General features: G+C 43.2%; 1 protein-coding gene and 1 non-coding gene across 2 annotated transcripts in view; both read left to right on the forward strand.

The window, feature by feature from the left end:
• The first annotated feature begins 5,411 nt into the window (after positions 1-5,411).
• On the forward strand, positions 5,412-5,482 carry trnag-ccc (transfer RNA glycine (anticodon CCC)). The gene has a single exon. It is a non-coding gene; the product is annotated as a tRNA-Gly (tRNA).
• A 2,800-nt stretch (positions 5,483-8,282) lies between these two features.
• Positions 8,283-20,242, forward strand: part of LOC140735833 (cytotoxic granule associated RNA binding protein TIA1-like) — a 68,334-nt gene continuing 56,374 nt past the window's right edge. The window contains exon 1 of the mRNA XM_073061346.1: positions 8,283-8,521. Coding sequence (XP_072917447.1) covers positions 8,487-8,521 — 35 coding nt within the window. The 5' untranslated portion in view covers positions 8,283-8,486. The remainder of the gene's footprint in view (positions 8,522-20,242) is intronic.

Raw genomic sequence — 20,242 nt, forward strand, 5'->3', positions numbered from 1 at the left:
CCCATTCTAATGTTTGGCTTGAACAACAATTGCACCTCTTAACCACGTCTGCATGCTTTTTTTGCATTGAGTTGCTGCCACATGATTGGCTAATTATATACTTGCATTAACAAGCAGGTTTACAGGTGTACCTAATAAAGTGGCCAAAGAGTGAATATGGTGAAAAAAGTTGATCCTTGATCCTTGAAGTTACAATACAAAACACACAAAAATAAATAAATAGTACAAATAGAGAAGAAAATAATGAGGGAGAGTTCTTGAGTTCATGGACCATTCAGAAATTTGTTAGCGGAGGGTAAGAAGCTGCTTTTAAAACATTAAGTGTGCATGTTCAGACTCCTGTACCTCCTCACTGATGGCAGTAGGAGAAGAGGAAATGTCCTGGGTGTCATGTTCATTCATTCTGTATGATGTAGCGATCATGGTCTTTCCATGGCCATGATTGTCCTTGGCAAATTTTTCTACAGAAGTGGTTTGCCATTGCTTTCTTCTGGGCAGTGTCGTTACAAGACGGGTGACCCCAGCCATTATCAATACTCTTCAGGGATTGTCTGCCTGGTGTCAGTGGTCACATAACCAGGACTTGTGATCTGCACCGGCTGCTCATACGACCATCCACCACCTGCTCCCAGGGCTTCATGTAACCCTGATCAGGGGAGGGGGCTAAGCAGGTGCTGCACCTTGCCCAAGGGTGACTTCAGGCTAGTAGTGGGAAGGAGTGCCTTACACCTCCTTTGGTAGAGACGTATCTCCACTCGCCGCAATGGGTATGGGAGTTATTAATGATGGATGTCACCTTTCTGAGATAGATTAAATAAGGGACTTGAGCATATCCATTTTTTGCATCATTGCTGAGGCCTGACATAGCCATTCTGTCAGAAACCATGAAGCAGGTGGTCATGGTAGAACTGGCAGCGCCTTCAAAAGACTGAATTGAGGAGGCGTTCGAGCATGAGAAAGCCAAATAGCAGGAGCTGGCAGAGCAGTGCCAGAGACTAGGGTGGAGGGCACGATGCCAGCCTATAGAGGTGGCGTGTAGAGGCTTTGCTGGCTGCTCGCTCTGCAGAAGCTACTCTCTCTTTGGCATTATGGGGGCCGCAAAGAAAACAGCCATCAAGACCTTCAGAAAGGCTGCTGAACGAGCCTCCAGGTGGCTATGGATCAATAGGTTTGACCCATGGACCAATGTTGCTGGGACACAAGGCGGGGCCTGATCAACCCTGGTTGGGTCACCCGATGAGCCCAGGTTACATCACTGATGATGTGTTCCAGTACAGCCTAGGATGTATCTCAGCATTATACCTATTATATTAATCAGCACCAGCTTTTCTTGTTCATTCTCATTACTTGTGTTATATTTCCAACACTGAAAAATGCTTTAGGTCATCTCTCCTGGAATTACTCAGAAACCCAGGCCAACTGTTCTCCAAGGCTGAGAAAGATGAGGTGTGATCTTACTAAGATGTAGAAAATACTTTGTAGGCTGGGCACAGTAGAAGCAGGGAAGGTGGCTCCCCTGGCTAAACAACATTGAACTATGGATAATAGTTTCAAACTCACAAACTCCGGAGAGAGTCCAGAGGAGGTTCGTGAGACTGACTTGAGGCCTCCAACAACCAGGGATGACCATGGATGTTGCATCCTAGCTGTCTAAATATCCAAGCCTGGGCAGTAAAATATGGAGAGCAGGCTGTTACCCATGTAGCAAGCTCCCTCTCTTCACATATCTGATGAACCCAAAGGAAAATCAGAGACCGCTAAAGTTTGGGCACCAGCAGCATAGCAGGAGTTGCTGGTCAGCATTGAACTCAATGTAGGACTGCCTTAGGGACTCCAGCTCTGGATTTTTCCTTTGGGGTTTACTCCTGAAGCCTTCCCCGTGAGTGGGTATAGCTGCAAGGCAGCGGAGGTTTGAGATCAGAGCTCCTAACCAGGGCTGATGAGCCCCAACTGCCTGAATCTACTGGCTTTAAGGTGCCAGTAGCTTGCCTTTGCCCCTTCTCTTGTCAGTAGAAATGGTTCTGCCGGGCTTAGTAGCTAGGCCACATGTGAAGGCCAGGAGCTGGACTTGGTTGTCAGAGTATTGGAGGTGCACACCATTGGGAGCATTTAATAGATAGTGGGAGCTTGCCCCTATTACCACCCCCAAGGGGTTCACAAGAATGATCCCTGGAGTTTAGAAGAATGACAGGGGGATCTCACTGAAACCTATTGAATATTGAAAGGCCTAGATAGATGTGGAGAAGATGTTTCTTATAATGGGAAGAGTCTCAGACCACAGAGCACTGCCTCAGAATGAAGGATGTCCCTTTAGAAAAGAGATGAGAAGGAACTTCTTTAGCCAGAGGGTGGTGAATCTGTGGAATTCATTGCCACAGACAACTATGGAGGCCAAGTCATTAGGTACGTTTAAAGCAGAGGTTAATAGGTTCTCGATATGTAAGGGCATCAAAGATTACAGGGAGAAGGCAGGAAAATGGGATTGAGAGAGATAATAAACCAGGAATGATGCAGCAGACTCGATAGGCCAAATGGGCTAACTCTGCTCCTATGTCTTATGGCCTTAAACCAAGAGACTAGATGGGGACTTGAATGGTGCTTAATATTTGGAATTCTCTAAGTTGGAGAGGCGCAGTGAATCATTCTTTGATTATTGTTGATGGATTCCTGCAGTTGGACAACCCACACCAGGGCTGTGTGAAAAGAGCTACTTTTTAATCAGAGCGGCGATCAAGATTTCAAAGGGAGAGATTCATGACAGTTTTTCTGATTTGAGGAGCAACCAATCAGCAAGAAGGATTCATTATAAAGGACCAATAAGAATAATTCAAGTTCAAGCAGAGCGGCCATTCATTTGGAGTGAGCCAGTCTTTTGAATGGCTTTAGCTCATCAGGCTTAGGTGAGATCGGACTTCAGTGAGGTAAGTTACTCTCTCTCTCTGGTCTTATTTGTTCATTCCTCATCTATTTGTGCACAGTATAGTAGAATGGCTCCAGGGGCTGTGCTTTGTATTGTGTGTGGAATGTGGGAAGTTTGGGAGACGTCCAGTCTCCCAGATAAACACACCTGCACCATGTGCACCAAGCTGCAGCTTATGAGAGCAGCTCATGGTTGAACCCACTACAGGATCAGTTCTAATGAAGGGTCTCGGGCTAAAACATCAACTGTACTCACCTCCATAGATGCTGCCTGGCATGCTGAGTTCCTCCAGCATTTTGTGTGTGTTAATTGGATTTCTAGCATCTGCAGATTTCTTCTTGTGAGAGGATCAGCTATTCTGAATTGGGTATTGTGCAATGAACCAGATTTGATTAGAAGCTTATGGTAAAAACCTTTAGGGAAAAGTCATCATGATATGATTGAGTTAACCATGAAATTTGAGTAGAAACTAAGGTCAGATATATCAATATTACAGTGGAATACATGAAATTACAGAGGAATGGGAGAAGAGTTGGCCAGAATTGATTGGAAAAGAACACTGGCAAGGATGATGGCAGAGCAGCAACAGCTGGAATTTCTGGAAGCAATTCAGTAGGCACAAGATATATACATCCCGAAGAGGAAAAAGTATTCTAAAGGCAAAATGACACAACCACGGCCAACAAGAGAAATCAAAACCAACATAAAAGCCAAAGAAAAGGCATATAATAGAGCAAGAATTTGTGAGAAGTTAGAGGGCTGGGGAAGCTTTTAAATACCAACAGATGGATGACTAAAAAGAGTCATTAAGAAGGTAAAGATGGAATGTAAAAGTAAACTAGCCAATAATATTTAAAAAGTTTCTTTAGATATGTAAAGTATGAAAGAGAGGCGAGAATGGATATTGGAATGCTGAAAAATGATTCTGGGGCAATAGTAATGGGTGACAAGGAAATGGTGAACAAACTGAATAACTATTTTACATCAATCTTCACTGTGGAAGACACTAGCAGTATGGTGGAAGTTCCAGGTGTCAGGGGTCATAAAAGGTGTGAAGTTACCATTACTAGAGAGAAGGTTCTTGGGAAACTGAAAGTCTGAAGGTAGATAAGTCATCTGGACCAGATGGTGTACACCCCAGGGTTCTGAAAGAGATGTCTGAAGAGATTGTGGAGGCATTAGTAATGATCCTTCAATAATCGGTTGTCTCTGGAATGGTTCTGGAAGACTGGAAAACTACAAATGTCACTCCACTCTTCAAGAAGGGAGAGAGGCAGAAGAAAGGCAATTATAGGCCAGTGAGTCTGACCTCAGTGGTTGGGAAGATGTTGGAGTCGATTATTCAGGATGAGGTCTCAGGGTACTTTAAGGCACATGATAAAATAGACTGTAGTCAGCATGTTTTCCTCAAGGGAAAATCTTGCCTGACAAATCTGTGGAATTCTTTGAAAAAGTAACAAGCAGGATAGACAAAGGAGCTTTGGTGGATGTTGTGTACTTGGATTTTAAGAAGGCCTTTGACAAGGGGCCACACATGAGGCTCCTTAACAAGCTAAGAGCCCATGGTATTACAGGAAAGATAAAGCAGTGGCTGATTGGCAGGGGGCAAAGAGTGGGAATAAAGGGAGCCTGGTTGGTTTTCGGTGACTAGTGGTGATCCACAGGGGCCTGTTTATTAGGACCACTTCTTTTTAAGTTATATGTCAACGTTACCCTTCAGATTGCCTCTAAATTCCTGCCCTCTCACTATCTTCTCATTCTAGACACCCACCCTCTGTGAAAAATACTATCACTATCTTAGCTATGCCACTCAACCCCTACATTCCCCTGAGAATAAATAGGCTATGCAGTATCTCTGGCAACACCCTAAATGAAAGTATTTTATTGTACCACATCTTTAACTATTCACAACAGTTGAAATACAATTATTCAAAAGGAATCTAGATGAGTATCTAAAAGGGATGGGTGTGGGGGTGGAAATCAGAGTTACGGGGAGAGAAAATTGCTTTTCTATTGTCCCAGTACAGTTGCAGCGGGCCGAGTGGCTTTTTTTCTCTTGCTGTAACCTTTCTACATTCTGTGAAATTAGGGCAGTGTTCCCCCTTCATCCCTTTACCCAGAGAAGTTTGATCATTCTGGGCATGAATAATGATCTGCTGGTTTGTGTGCTTAAAATACTCGGGGCCTTCTTGCTGAGAGCCCGCAATAACTTTTACGTCACGGGATTTGGGCCTCATTATGACTGCTAGTCTTTATTTTCATTTTCTACAGGTCTCGCACTTGCTCGTTTCTGAAACGGTGAATAAAAATGTGCTGTTAGGTGGCACATTGCCGGCTGCACTCACCAACGGGGTGTGATTCAACGCGATTATAATTCTTAGCAGAACAACGTGAAGAGAAGTCGCCGTTTCCCCTCACAGTGCCCTCGCAGGACGGACAGCCGTCATTCGCTCTTTCCACACCGAAAAGTGGCGGCGAGCAAGCAGTCCGAGCGCTGCTGGTGTAGTGGTATCATGCAAGATTCCCATTCTTGCGACCCGGGTTCGATTCCCGGGCAGCGCACGTTGTTTTGCAACGGTATGATTGTGCCGGGTATTTTACCTTCAAACCCTGTCACATTGGAGGTTATTGCCATATGCACACGTACATAAGTCATAAATATCACCAGCCTATGTCATCACATCTGTTGCTTTGCAGTAGCACATCATCGCAATACATATTAATTTGATAAACTATAAATTACAATAAGAATTATATATATAGTACATATATTATATATATGTAGTGTAAAAAGAGAGTAAAGAAAAAGAGGTAGTGTTCATGGGTTCATTGTCCATTCATAAACCTGATGGTAGAGGGGAAGAGGTACTCCTGAGACAGTGAGTGTGTGTATCTCCTCCTAGGTGGTAGCAATGAGAAGAGGGCATGTCCTGGGTGATGGGGGTTCGAATGCATGCAAGTCCTAGGCACATTCAGGCTTGGTACAGTAAGTGGCTTATAAGTACCACATTATGACCAGCTTTAACAAGTGAGAATTAGTGGATCAGGAGTGTTGATAAGGGGGTATTCCTCTGTTTCACGTCCCTGCAAGCAGCCAAAAATGCTACCCCTGCCCATTCACCTACTCCCTCACCTCCAAAACAGCCCGTCGAGGTGAGACAACACTTCACCCGCGAATCTGCTGAGGGTCGTCCAGTGTGGCTGGTGCTCCTGATGTAGCCTCCTCTACACTGGTGGGACCTGTCATAAATTGTCGAGCACCTCCACTTCATCCACCAAAAGTGGAACTTCCCGGTGGCCCAGCGTTTTAATTCTAGTTCCCATTCCCATTCCAACATGTCAGTCTGTGGCTTCCTCTTATGCCAAGATGAGGCCACGCTCAGGGTGGAGGAGCAACACATATTCCATCTGGGTAGTCTCCAATTTGATGGCATGAATATTGATTTTTCCTTCCGGTTAAAAAAATTCCCTCCCCCTCCCTCTTCTTCTATTCCCCTCTCTAGCCTCTTATGTCTTCTCAACTGCCTATCACCTCCCCCTGAGTCTCCTCCTCCTTCCTTTCTCCCTTGCTCCACTCTTTTCTTCTATCAGATCCCCTCCTTCCCAACCCTTTACCTTTCCCGCTTACCGGGCTTCACCTATCACCTTCTAGCTGTCCTCCTTCCCCTCCCCCATCCTTTCTAGTCTTGAAGAAAGGTCTCAGCCCGAAAAGTCGACTGCTTATTCATTTCCATAGGTGCTGCCGGACTTGCTGAGTTCCTCCAGCATTTTGTGTGTGTTTCACATTTTCATTAACGTCCTTGAGATAAGAAGAAAAGACATAGGAACATAAGCAACCTCTGATGGAAATATGAAGTCACTCAGGTAGCTTTTGCCTTTCTGTAGATGTTGCCCAATCTGGTGATAGCCTCCAGGATTTTCTGCTTTTATTTGGATACTATGAGATCTAAACTAAACACCAGGAAATCTGCCTGTCTAAGTGTCTCCAAACCCTCCGCAACAAAGTGGGTTTTTTAATTACCTCTGAACTCTATTAGAAAACCATTCAGATACATCAAGCTGCCACAAAACCCGACAATAAGCAGAGCAAATGGCAAGTGGTACATCTGAACACCTCCAATTTCTCTCCAAACTGTACACCATTCTGACTTTGAATTGTATCATCAGTATTTCATCAATGGTAAGACCTTTATCCCTTCCCAAGGCCTCTCCTTACCATCAACACAACGATTGTAGCAATAACAAAAGGTGTATTACTACCAGATTAATTAAGATCATAAGGCCATAAGACATAGGAGCAGAATTAGGCCACTTCTCCACTGAGTCGGCTTTACTATTTCATCATGTCTGATCCATTTACCTCTCAACCCCGGTCTCTTGTTTTTTCCCTGTATCCATTCATGCCCTGACAAATCAATAATCTATCAACCTCTGCCTTAAATATACCCAAGGACTTGTCCTCTACAGCCGCCTGTGGCACCAAATTCCGTAGATTCACATTCTCTGGGTAAACACAAGTTTCCTCATCTCCGTTCTAAGTGGATGTCTCTCTATTTTGAGAGTCTGTGTCCTCTGGTCTTGGACTCTTCCAGCATAGGAAACATCCACTCCACATCCAGTCATTCGGTAGGTTTCAATGAGATTCCTCGTCATTCTTCTGAATTCCAGTGAATACTGGCCCAGAGCCATCATATGCTCCTCATATGATAAGACTTTCAATCCCAGAATTATTTTTATGAACCTCCTTTGAACCCTCTCCAATGTCAGCATATCCTTGTTAGATAATGAGCCCAAAACTGCTCACATATTCCAAGTGAGGCCTCACTAGTGCCTTAAAAAGCCTCAACATTACATCCTCACTTTTATATTCTGGTCCTAATTATGGATAGATAATTTTAAAAAAGAAAACAACATATATAATCATTAGAAAATAAATTAAAACAATTAAATAACACATTAGATGCATGCAAAAATATTTTGATGAAGAATATATACAATAATAGAAATACATCACTGTCTATGCCAGAAATCTAAATTAGAATGTTAGTAATTTTTATATCCCTAAATGTTCAACAATCTCCAGATTACTTAATAACTTTTATTTTCGTTTATTTATGAATCTAAAGCAACCAAGTTCTTATGTCGACCATTGAAATTTCTTTATGTATATTTTATATTCATTTCTTTAACTTCTTCCTATATATATATAAAATGTTTAAATAGATCAATGGATTTAATTCCGACTGAGTTACATGGAATTATAATTTATATATTTCGGTGAAAGTTTCCCGAAAGTTTTGCATCCACTTGTGGCTGGCGGGCGACGGGTCGCGCGCTGCGCTGCCAAAAGAGGCCGCGCAGGCGCACTGGGCCTGGCCAGGTCGCCATTTTCTCCGCTTGTGTTTGTGGAGTTATTTTCTTTCTGGCTTTGTTCTGCTGCTGCTCTGCTGCTCCCCTGAAATAAAACCCAGGCGGGACCGTGTAGTTTAAACACTAGAAGAGTGAGGAAAATAATCATTGTGTGTTAACACATTGAACCCTCAGCGCTTTACACGACGCTCCCGCCATGATGATGGAGGACGACGGGCAGCCGAGAACCCTGTAAGTACACGGTTGAGGGAGGGACGGAGACGTCGGGGTTCGGGCCTTCGCCAATTCTCTCCCAAGCAAACAATCAAGTAGTCACCCAGCTCTCCCGGCACCTCAGGTCGGAGAAATGCTTTAAAACTGGGTCCGAGGCCCGGCTCCTTTGCCGCTTCGGGCCTTGTTTTTCGCCGGAAGGCCTCGGTCCTCGAGTTAGCCGGTTTTTTTGGTGACGTGACGGTGCTCGGGGAGAGAGCAGCGCACTGGTCAGTCAAAAGCCGCACTCCCTCCATCGCAGTCGTGTAATAAATAAAATATATCAAAGAATAGTGTTATTCCCCCTCTCCTGAAGTGAAAGGAGTATTTGCTTTCCGCAAAGTTGCCTCAGCCTTGAGTTGCACAATGTCACTCCCAACATCGGATTTCATTTTTCTCAGTGAGTGAACGATTTCTTCACCTCACTTAAACATGTGTTGAGATTGATGTAACGGATTTACTTGGTTTTTTTCCCTCTCACCATCCTAGATTATGTGCGTGTGAATGTTTTGTTCGCTGACAAAACTTACTGGGAATTTAACTTCAGGCACGTAGGTGCCTATTGTCTCCCACAATTTTGGAGTTAGGCTATTGAAACAAATTCCTTTTAAGATTAAACTCCCCCTTTCCACCTCACCTGTTTCCCGGATTAACGCTACAAATTCAAATGCAGCACCTCTGTTTCAAGTGTTTCCGTTTGTGTCGAGATTGACTTCGCAAAATGACGATTAATGCCATGTTACGGTTGTAGCATCAATATTTCCTGCTTTATCATCATCATCTGACTTTTTAAAATTAAGACTCGAGTGATTTTGCAATTATGAGTATATCATAGTGGAATTAGATTGTGTATAAGTAAAGGCAGAACAATATTATAGTTAACATCGAGATACTTTCAAGTTCACATCCCATTCTAACCATGAGGCATATTGTTAAAATTTTACCTTGGATGACATCTCATAAAAATGGAAGATACAGTTTTGAGTAGATATGAAGAATGAATCTATTCAATATTGTTCAAAAATGAACTCAGTGAAATGTCTTTGTATGTTGTGTTTGTTCTAGTCAGTTGGACACATACATAGCAATATATTGATACACAGTGTTAATAATACAGGAAAAAGTCCAAGAAGCATTAGAAGAATGTTACTGAGAAAATTTGACATTGAAATGCCCAAGGGAGTATTTAGTAAAAGGTAAATTTCAAGAAGCATATTTAAAGAAGAAGCTTACTTAAGCCCCATCACCCCTACTTGGGGCATAGGCCGCCCACAGCAGCTCACCATAGATCCTTGTCCTGGGCCAGTCTTTCAAGTTGTCTCCAGGTGTAGCCCATCTTTTTGGTGTATTGTTCCTTTCCCAGAGAAGAAGTCTCTGGAGCTTCTGTAGCACTGGGTTTTTATGGAAATGGGTTTCCACCCCATGCCCAACCCTCTTCCTTTCATAGGCAGAATTCAGGCCATCCATGGCAGAATTTTTGAAAAAGAAAGTTAGGGGTAAATTCTAGAGCTTCCAGTCTAGAATGCAGAGAGCGCAATGGCAATTTAAATGTATGGATAATCCAGTATTAGAGATGGAGGAACACATTTTGGAAGTTTATAAAGGTAGAAGAATTATAGATGGAGAGTGGTGTCATAGATATTGAAGCAAGGATGAGTTTTCTTTTAAATTTAAGATAATTAATTGGGAAAGTATGTAAATTAGCAAGTTTATGTTTACAAGTCTTCATGTCAAAAGAGAAAAAGGCATTTTGCCAGGTGTGGATTAGACTAAAGAAAATATAATCACAGAGTGATGGCTTAACTATAGGTATTCATATTGGTCATTAGTGTGTTCACTGTGGGTATTCGCGTTGGGCAATTGTGCGCTCGCTGTGGGTATTCGCCTTGGTCATTAGTGCGCTCGCTGTGGGTATTCGCGTTGGTCATTGGTGCGCTCGCTGTGGGTATTCGCGTTGGTCATTGGTGCGCTCGCTGTGGGTATTCGCGTTGGTCATTGGTGCGCTCGCTGTGGGTATTCGCGCTGGTCATTGGTGCATTCGCTGTGGGTATTCGCGTTGGGCAATTGTACGCTCGCTGTAGGTATTCGCCTTGGTCATTGGTGTTTATTGTTGCATAATAATATGATTCAATCCCTGTATCTGAAATTATGGTAGAAAATATAATCATTTATACTAAAAAATAATCAGATATATAGATACAGCAGTGCTATATGTGGGTAAAATTAGTTTTTGCAACGTACACATATTTACTGATCTCCCTGGAAAAGAAAAATTGAAAACGGTACTCTGTGTATTTGTCTAGTGGTGTGGTGTTCTATGCAAAGTAACTTGGAATAGTATCTGGTATCATAGAGATTACCTGATATAATGTGAGAGAGCCTTTTCATCTTGTGGTCTTGAAGTTTGTAAGCAATAATTTCAGTTCACGAGAGTGGGACTATTTGACTTTTGACAAGCTTGCGTTTACTTTGTGGAGAGTGTTATTTTTTAAAATCTTTGGAATATTCACCCTGAAAGTTTTCATGTTTCATTGTTTTACATCATTGAATCACAGTGGATTTAATTTTGCTTCTATTGACACTGATCAACAGAAAAAGACTCTTGTGTCAAAATAAAAACAGATCTCTACAAAGTGATCTCAATTAACTACAAATATAAAACACAAAATAATTGACATTAGAACAATACACAAAAAATTCTGGAGGAACTCAGCAGGCTGGGCAGCATCTGAAATCCTTCGGCTGGACTGGTAAAAAAGCTGAGGAGTAGATTTGAAAGGTGGGTGGAGGGGAGAGATAAACGCCAGGTGATAGGTGAAACTTGGAGGGGAGGGATGAAGCAAAGTGCGATGAAATTAATTGGTGAAAGAGACAGAAGACCATGGAAGAAAGAGGGGATGGGGAGGAGCACCAGAGAGAGGTGATGGTGGGCTAGGAGATAACATGAGAGAGGGACAAGGGGATGGGAAATGATGAAGGGAGGCATTACTGGAAGGTTGAGAAATTGATATCCATGCCATCAGGTTGGAGGCTACCCAAATGGAATAAAAGGTGTTGTTCCTCTAACCTAAGTGTGGCCTTGTCCCAACAGTGGAAGAGGCCATGGTTGGACATATCGGAATGGGAAGTGCAATTAAAATGGGTGGCCACTGGGAGATCCAATATGTTCTGGTGGACAAAGTGTAGATGCTGGATGAAGCGGTCTCCCAGTCTACGTTCTGTTTCACCGATATACAGGAGCACCGAACACAGTATATGACCCCAACAGACTCGTAGGTGAAGTGTCTCCTCACCTGGTCGGACTGTTTGGGGCTCTGAATGGTAGTGAGGGAAGAGTTGTAGGGGCAGGTGAAGCTCTTGTTCCGCTTACAGGGATAAGTGCCGGGAGGGACGAATGGACAAGGGAGTCACCTAGGGAGTGATCATTGTGGAAAGCAGAAAGTGGGTGTAATTGATTACAGAAGTATTCACCCCCTTCAGGTCAGTATTTAATATATACACTCTTGGCAGCAATTACAGCCCTGTGTTTGTGTGGATAGGTCTTTATCAGCTTTGCACATCTGGATACTGCAATTTTTCCCCACTTTTCTTTACAAAACTGCTCAAGCTCTGTCAGATTGCTTGGGGATTGTGAGTGAACAGTTCTTTTCAAGTCCAGCCACAAATCCTCAAAATGGATTGAGGTCTGGACTCTTGACTTGGCCACTCCAGGACATTATCTTTGTTTTTAAGCCTTTCCTATGTGGCTTTGACTTTATCCTTGGGGTCATTGTCTTGCTGGAAAACAAATCTCCCAAACTTGCAGTTCTCTTGCAGACTGCATCAGGTTTTCCTCCAGATTTCCTGTATTCTTCTGCATTAATTTTATTCTCTAGCTTCACCATTCTTCCAGGGACTGCTGCAGTGAAGCATCCCCATAAGCACAATGCAGCCACCACCATGCTTCACGGTAGGGATGGTGTGTTTTTGATGATGTGCAGTGTTCGGCTTACTCCAAACAGTGTTTAATCTGATGGTCAAAAAAAAGAACAATTTTGATTTCATCACAACCATAGAAACTTCTTCCAGCTGTTTTCAGAATCTCCCACATGCCTTTTGGCAAACCCTAGTTGAGATTTCATGTGTTTTCAACAGTGGCTTTCTCTTTGCCACTCTCCCATAAAGCTATGACTGGTGAAGCACCCGGGCTATTGTATGCGCAGTCTCTTCCATCTCAGCTACTGAAGCTTGAAACTCCTGCAGAGTTGTCATAGGTTTCTTGGTGGCCTCCATCACTAGTCCACTTCTTGCACACTCACTCAGTTTTTGAGAATAGCCTGCTCCAGGCAGATTTACAGCTGTGCCATATTCTTTCCATTTCTTGATGATTGACTTAACTGTACTCCAAGGGATATTCAGTGACTTGGAAATTTTCTTGTATCCATCTCCCGACTTGTGCTTTACAACAACCTTTTTGCAGAGTTGCTTGGAAGGTTCTTTTGTCTTCATGGTGTAGTTTTTGCCCAGATACTGTCTCACCAGCAGTTGGACTTTCCAGATACAAGTGTATTTTTAATACAATGAATTGAAACACCTTGACTGCATACAGGTGATCTCCATTTAACTAATTATGTGACTTCTGAAACCAATTGGCTTTACCAGTGATAATTTGGTGTGTCATATTAAAGGGGGTGAATACAGTTCAATCAATTATCTTGTGTATTATATTTGTAATTAATTTAGATCACTTTGTAGAGACCTGTTTTCACTTTGACATGGAAGAGTCTTTTTCTGTTGATCAGTCCACTATAATTCAATGTTGTAAAGGGAGGTGAATACATTTTATAGGCACTATGTGTATACATATGTTTGTGTGTATGTGTGTGTATATATTGGGCTGATTAGAGACAAGTAAGATTCATTCCACAGAATCGCCAATCACCAATGTAACACTGAGCGTCATAGGAAGTCATTCCTGCCAGTGGCCATAAAACTTTACAACTCCTCCCTCGGAGTGTCAGACACCCTGAGCCAGTAGGCTGATCCTGGACTTATTTCCACTTGACATGATTAACTTGTTATTTAATTATTTATGGTTTTATATTGCTATATTTCTACACTATTCTTGGTTGGTGCGGCTATAACGAAACCCAATTTGCCTTGGGATCAATAAAGTCTGTCTGTCTGTATCTTTAACCATTGATGAGAAAAGAGGAATTGATTGCCAAGTCTCAACATTGGCATTCAGTGGCATTGTCATTGTGATTGCTAAATCTTCCACCATCAACATACTGGGGGAGGGATGGTTATTGTTAACCAGAAACTCAACTGGATCAGCCATGAAAATACGGTGGCTACAAGAGCAGGTCAGAAGGCCTGGATGTCTTAAAGCTTTTCTGTCATCTGCAAGCACAGGTCAAGAACATGATTGGATGCTTACTACTTGACTAGATGAGTGCAGTTCTAACAATTCAAGATCAAGGACAGTGCAGCCCCTTTAATTAGCCCCAATGGTAAAATAAATAAATAAACAATGGCTGTGGCGTTCACCTTCTACAAAACGCATTGGAAATCACACTAATAACATGAGGGAAGAGGCTATGCAGCATTCTCCCCAGGACTACCAGACTAAAAAAAGTTACTTTCCCAAGCAGTAAGCCTGATCAATACCTTCACTCACTAACTCCACCACTGCTTTATTATTTCCCGTCATTCACCTTGTATATAACATTGCATCACTTTATAGACATAGTCAATTTATATATATAAGATATCTTGTGTGTTTGTAATTATTTTCTTTTTAAATTATTATTATATTCTTTATTTTTTGTGGAGTTTTTCGTGCTGCATCAGATCCAGAGTAATAATTATTTTGCTCACCTTGCGCTTATGTACAGGAAATGACATTAAACAATCTTGACATCGAACTTTTAAAAACTTTTAATGGAATATGTGTATAGTTGAGGATATTTTAAAATATTTTGCAGTGAGTGACAGTTACTCAGTTGTCATAAACAATATATTTTGCAGATGCTGGAATTCTTGAGCAACACACACAATTCTGCAGCAACTCAGCAAGACAGGCAGGTCTTATGGAGGGACTTGTCCCAAGCTGTCATTTGTTTATTCCCCTCCATAGATCATGTCTGTCTTGCTGAGTGCCTCTAGTATTTTGGACATACTTCAGTTATAGATCTTTCATGAAATGTAAATGTAAGCTCTTAGATTATTAGATTTTGTTATTTCTGATTGCAGACTTGTTTTTCAACAGTGGGGATTAAGGAGAAAGGTGGGTGACTTCAACCTGTTTGTCAGTGTTAGTGTTTTCCATTTTAATTTTCATCTTTAACCTTTGCAGATTATTTAAATTATCTAGATTTAGCTAAGTTATCTAGACGGAGAAGTTTCTTAGCTCCTATTTAATGAAGTTGCATTGTGATTCTTCAAGTAAATAATAGTGCGGAGGTAATCTTTCATAATGGGGTATAATGGCAAACAAATTAAAGTGATTAATGAGGTATATTGCTTATGTATACACAATATGTATTTGTGTATGATTTTGTTTACTCTGTGAATGTTCTTAATTGAGCTTTCAAAACTTAAGTACTGTGGAGGATTTATTGATGACTAAAATTAAACCTCCAAGATTTACCTATGGCCAGTTGAACAATTGTTTATGCACATTTTAAAAATGCAAGCGGTTACATTGGAGGAGTGATTTCATGGTGGAAGCATGATACTTCCATTTTGTCTAATGTCAAGGAGCTATCTTGTAAAGGGGCAGCTGTTTAACTAAATAGAGTACATTTTTAAAAGGATGTTTTCAGTTAACATTCTTTTTTTCTGTTTCTCCATTAAATTATTGCTATTCAGACTTTTATGGAACTGGGTTAGAATTGGTGCCATCATTTTAAGTGAACTGCAGAAATAGTGTCTGTAGATCCTAGTTTTCACTTCAGTCCCAAACTATTTGTACGAAGGCACAAGTTGTTTGTAATTTTAAATGAAAAGTGGTTGACCAAACAAGATGTTGTTTTTATTGTAGCAGCTAGGAGGAACATAATGTTGCTTTATCACTGGTAGTTATTAAACCCTTTAATTCTAAAGCCCTTTTTTTTAGATGGTGTCCCAATTGGGTATGGTTTATTTGTGCAAAAGTACAGCTTAATGAAGGTTAAATATTCAATATATATCAATGGAAACAATTATTCAGAATGTTCATCTTGGTATATTGGGGGAGAAAAATATATGCAATCAATTTTGTAATTGTAAATGATTTTCTAATATGCTTCATGCATGCACTTGATAGAAGTTAAAATTTCTGCCATTGCCTGTAAGGTGTTTGTACATTTGTCCCGTGACTGTGGGTTGCCTCAGGGTGCTCTGGTTTTTCCCCACAGTCCAGAAGGTGTAGCGGTTAGCAGGTTAATTGGTTATTGTAAATTGTCCTGTGATTAGGGTTAAATCAGGAGATCACTAGGCAGCATGGGTTGAAAGGGCACACTTGTGCTAAATGTCAATAAAAAATAAATAAATAAATGCTTTGGCACCATTTGAAGAGGAGTCGAGTTTTCCTTTGTTTTTTTACTCACTACTGCTGAAAATTACTTTGCCATTATTACTACTTTTGGATTCTTGATCTGTGCAAATTTCCTGCGTGTTCCTGTATTGTAGTCATGAGCGCCCTTCCAAAGTACAATTCTGGAGTTTCCAGGATGTCCTAAGCTTATGAAGGTGCTATAAAAAGCAAGTGTTTTGTAAACAACCTGTCAATGTATCAGTATTATACTTACATTGTTAAATATGCAAGTTCTGGAGGTTTATATGGGAAATTAAATGAATTTGGGCAAAGAACACCTTGAGCTAGCAAGAAATGTGAGGCAACATAACATTAGCACTTGCTGATCTTTTAAGAATGTTATAATGGCATAATTTATACTATTGGTTATGTTTCAACTGTTTATGGTGCTAATTATACAGCAGCTTGAGTACTGTGCTCAGTTCTGGTTGCCACATGATGTGAAAGGTATGATTGCACAGGAAATTTGCGTGATGTTTCAGCTATGAGGAAAGACTGGATAGTTGGGATTGTTTTGGAATAGAAGCAACTGAAGGGAAACTTCTTTAAAAGTGTGAGGTATTGCACACTTATGGATGATTAAAGTGCAAGAGAAAAGTACACAGTATGTATTATGACTTGAGCATTGATGTACATAGGGATCTTAGGGCGGTAAATAGCATAAAGTAAATAAGGTGGTAAAGAAGACATCTACAGACCTATCTTTCTTTGGGGTCTTGTGTAAAAGTTGTAAAGTTTTATGGTAGTTGTATGCAACTTTGGTTAGGCAGCATTTGGACTACTGAGTGCAGTTCTGGTTACTGTAATACAGTGTAGATATGAAGCCATTGGAGAGGGTGCAGAAGAGGCTCTTCAATAGATTAGAAAGGATTAGCTGTAAGGAGAAGTTGGGCACACTTGGATTGTTTTCTCTGGAGCATTGGAGGCTGACGGTGACCTGAAGAAGAACATAAAATCATGAGGTGAGTACATGGGTTATTTTTCTCAGGGTGGAAATGTCAAATACTGGAGGGCATAGGTAAGGTCAAAGGGAGTGACTTCTGCCAAGATGTTCCCGGTGACCAACAGCAACATTGTGCAGACAGTTTACAAAACTATAGGATACTCTTCTAAATATACTACTACTACTGAATTACGAATGATTGCAGCCTTTAATTTCTCTTTTAAGAATGTGTTTTTGGGCTAAACTGAGTGATCTGGCACTTCTGTGGTCCCTTGGGGGATTTGGTGTGCCAGTTCCTAATGGAACCTATGGTTGTCTCCATTGCTCTGAGCTGAGTATTGAACAAGATTAGTCAAGAATGAGAGCAGAAAAGCAGGTCTGCCAGCTCCATCAGTCTGATTTTTCACTCTCTCAATGCTGCTGGCGGGCAGAGGGTGCTGGAGTCTTGGGTCTCACGCCAACAGGTTGTCTGCGACCATTTGTCTTCTGAATTCGCTCACTTCAGCGCTGAATCTGCTCCACAGTTGTGAACTCTGCAGTTCATGTTCCTTGTGATTTTTTTTTTCTTACCTTTTTTTAAAACTATTTGTGCAATTTTATCAGGATGCTTCACTGCTGAACCAACTCTGTAGCTGTGGCCTGCGGCCATTGACATGACACTGAAGACTCACTTTTGGTGACTCTGCGGTCAATGTTATTTGTTCACTTTTCATTGTTCACATGATTTTTTCCCACATATTGGGTGTTAGATGGTCATGTGTCGGATTTTCTTTGAACAGGTTCTATTGTGTTTCTTTGTTTTGTTGCTGTCTGCAAAAAGGTGAATCTTAAGATTGTATACTGTATACATTGCATATAAATGTACTTTGAACTTTTGAGAAGGTTTAAGAGATTTGCAAGGCAGTTTTAAAGCAGAAGTCCAAAGCATGCTGCTGAAGCTATATGTGTTTTAAAAAGAATGTCAGACATCAGAATCAGGCATTCATTGACCATTGGGGTAATTATCTTAATATGCTTATAACATCATTGATAAGTACAAAACAACAATCTGTGGCGACCCACTTCCCAGCGCACTCGAACCGGCTCACAAAGCAGTGCGCGCCGGCATTGAGGCCGGTCCCAAAGAGGGCGCCAAGCCTGCTTCACCAGCAAGGGGAAAAGCCCACATGCGGGACGGGACTGTGAATACGCGCCCCCTACAGCATTCCCGCCCGGGGAGGGCGGGATCAGGAAGGCTTTAAAGTGAGGCCGCGAAGTTTGAATAAACCACTTTGTAACTGCAGCTCACCGACTCCGTGTCGTTATTGCAGCGCTGCGTGTAGCACACCACTACAATTGGTGACCCCGACGGCCCAAACGATATTTGGACCGGAGATGAACGACGCCGCATCTGTTCATGCAGTTTCATTAAAACTGCCAAGCTTCTGGACGCTGCGACCTCACCTATGGTTCCAGCAAGCAGAAGCCCAATTCCACATTTGGCAGATAACCTCGGATGCCACACGTTACTACTACGTGGTGAGCTCCCTCAACCAGGAGACAGCCGCCCAGGTTGAGGAGTTCATACAATCGCTCCCAGCGGATGGCAAATACACAGAATTCAAAGCCTTGCTCATAAGAACTTTCAGACTCTCACGGCGTGAGCGAGCTGCCCGCTTACTGCACCTGGATGGTTTGGGGGACAAGCCACCGTCGGCTTTGATGAACGAGATGCTGTCCCTGGCCGGAGGTCACAAGCCCTGCCTCATGTTTGAGCAGGCATTCCTGGAGCAGCTGCCCAAGGACATATGCCTGCTGCTGTCAGACGTGGATTTCAGCGACCCCCGGAAGGTGGCGGCACGGGTGGACGTGCTGTGGAAAGCCAAGAAGGAGAGTGGGGCGTCCGTCACACAGATCACCAGGCCACGCTCCCAGCAGCAAACCAGACCAGGCCCGGCCGCAGAGCCCGTTAACCCCAGAGGCAGAGGTGAGGAGACCAACGAACAATGGTGCTTCTACCACCAGCGGTGGGGCGTAGAAGCCCGCCCTGCAAGTTCCCGGGAAACGCCAGGGCCAACCGCTGCTAATGGCTACGGCGGCTGGCCATCGGGATAGCCTCCTGTATGTCTGGGACAAGCAGTCGGGACACCGCTTTTTGGTTGACACTGGAGCCGAGATCAGCGTCTTACCTCCGAGTTACGACACCCGCAACAGAGAACTAGGTCCCACCCTGAGGGCCGCGAACGGCAGCACAGTAAGGACCTACTGCACCGGTACGGTACGGCTACAGTTCGGCTCCAGCCGGTTCACGTGGGACTTCACACTGGCCGCCGTAGCCCAACCGCTTCTGGGAGCGGATTTTTTGCGAGCTCACAGCCTACTGGTCAACCTGCCCAAGAAGAGACTGGTCCACGCCGAGACCTTTCAAACGTTCTCCCTGGGTGAAGCCCAGTTGCCGGCCCCACACCTAGACTCCATCATGCTGTCCGACAATGACTTCACCAGAGTCCTGGCATATTTCCCATCGGTTCTGGCACCGCAGTTCACGGCAGCCATGCCCAGACACGGCGTACAGCACCACATCCCAACACAAGGACCACCCCTCCACGCCCGTGCTCGAAGGCTTCCCCCGGACAAGCTCCGGCTGGCGAAGGAGGAGTTCAAGAGGATGGAGGAATTGGGGATCATACAGCGGTCCAACAGCCCATGGGCCTCCCCCTGCACATGGTGCCCAAAGCAACAGGGGGCTGGAGACCACGCGGCAACTAACGCAGGCTGAATGAGGCTACAACACCGGACCGCTACCCTGTGCTGCACATTCAGGACTTTGCAGCAAACCTGCACGGCGCACAGATCTTCTCCAAAGTAGACCTCGTCCGGGGATACCTTCAAATCCCGATGCATCTGGACGACGTCCCCAAAACGGCACTCATCACCCCTTTCGGCCTTTTCGAGTTCCTCCACATGCCGTTCGGCCTAAAGAATGCCACACAGACGTTTCAGCGGTTAATGGACGCGGTGGGACGCGACCTGGACTTCGCTTTCATCTATTTGGACGACATCCTCATAGCCAGCAGCAGTCGTCAGGAGCATCTGTCCCACCTCCGTCAGCTCTACGCCTGACTGAGTGAATACGGCCTGATAATCAACCCGGCCAAATGCCAGTTCGGGCTCGACACCATCGACTTCCTAGGCCACAGGATTACTAAAGACGGGGCAACAC

The sequence above is a fragment of the Hemitrygon akajei genome, chromosome 1 (assembly GCF_048418815.1).
Source record: "Hemitrygon akajei chromosome 1, sHemAka1.3, whole genome shotgun sequence".
NCBI lineage: Eukaryota > Metazoa > Chordata > Chondrichthyes > Myliobatiformes > Dasyatidae > Hemitrygon > Hemitrygon akajei.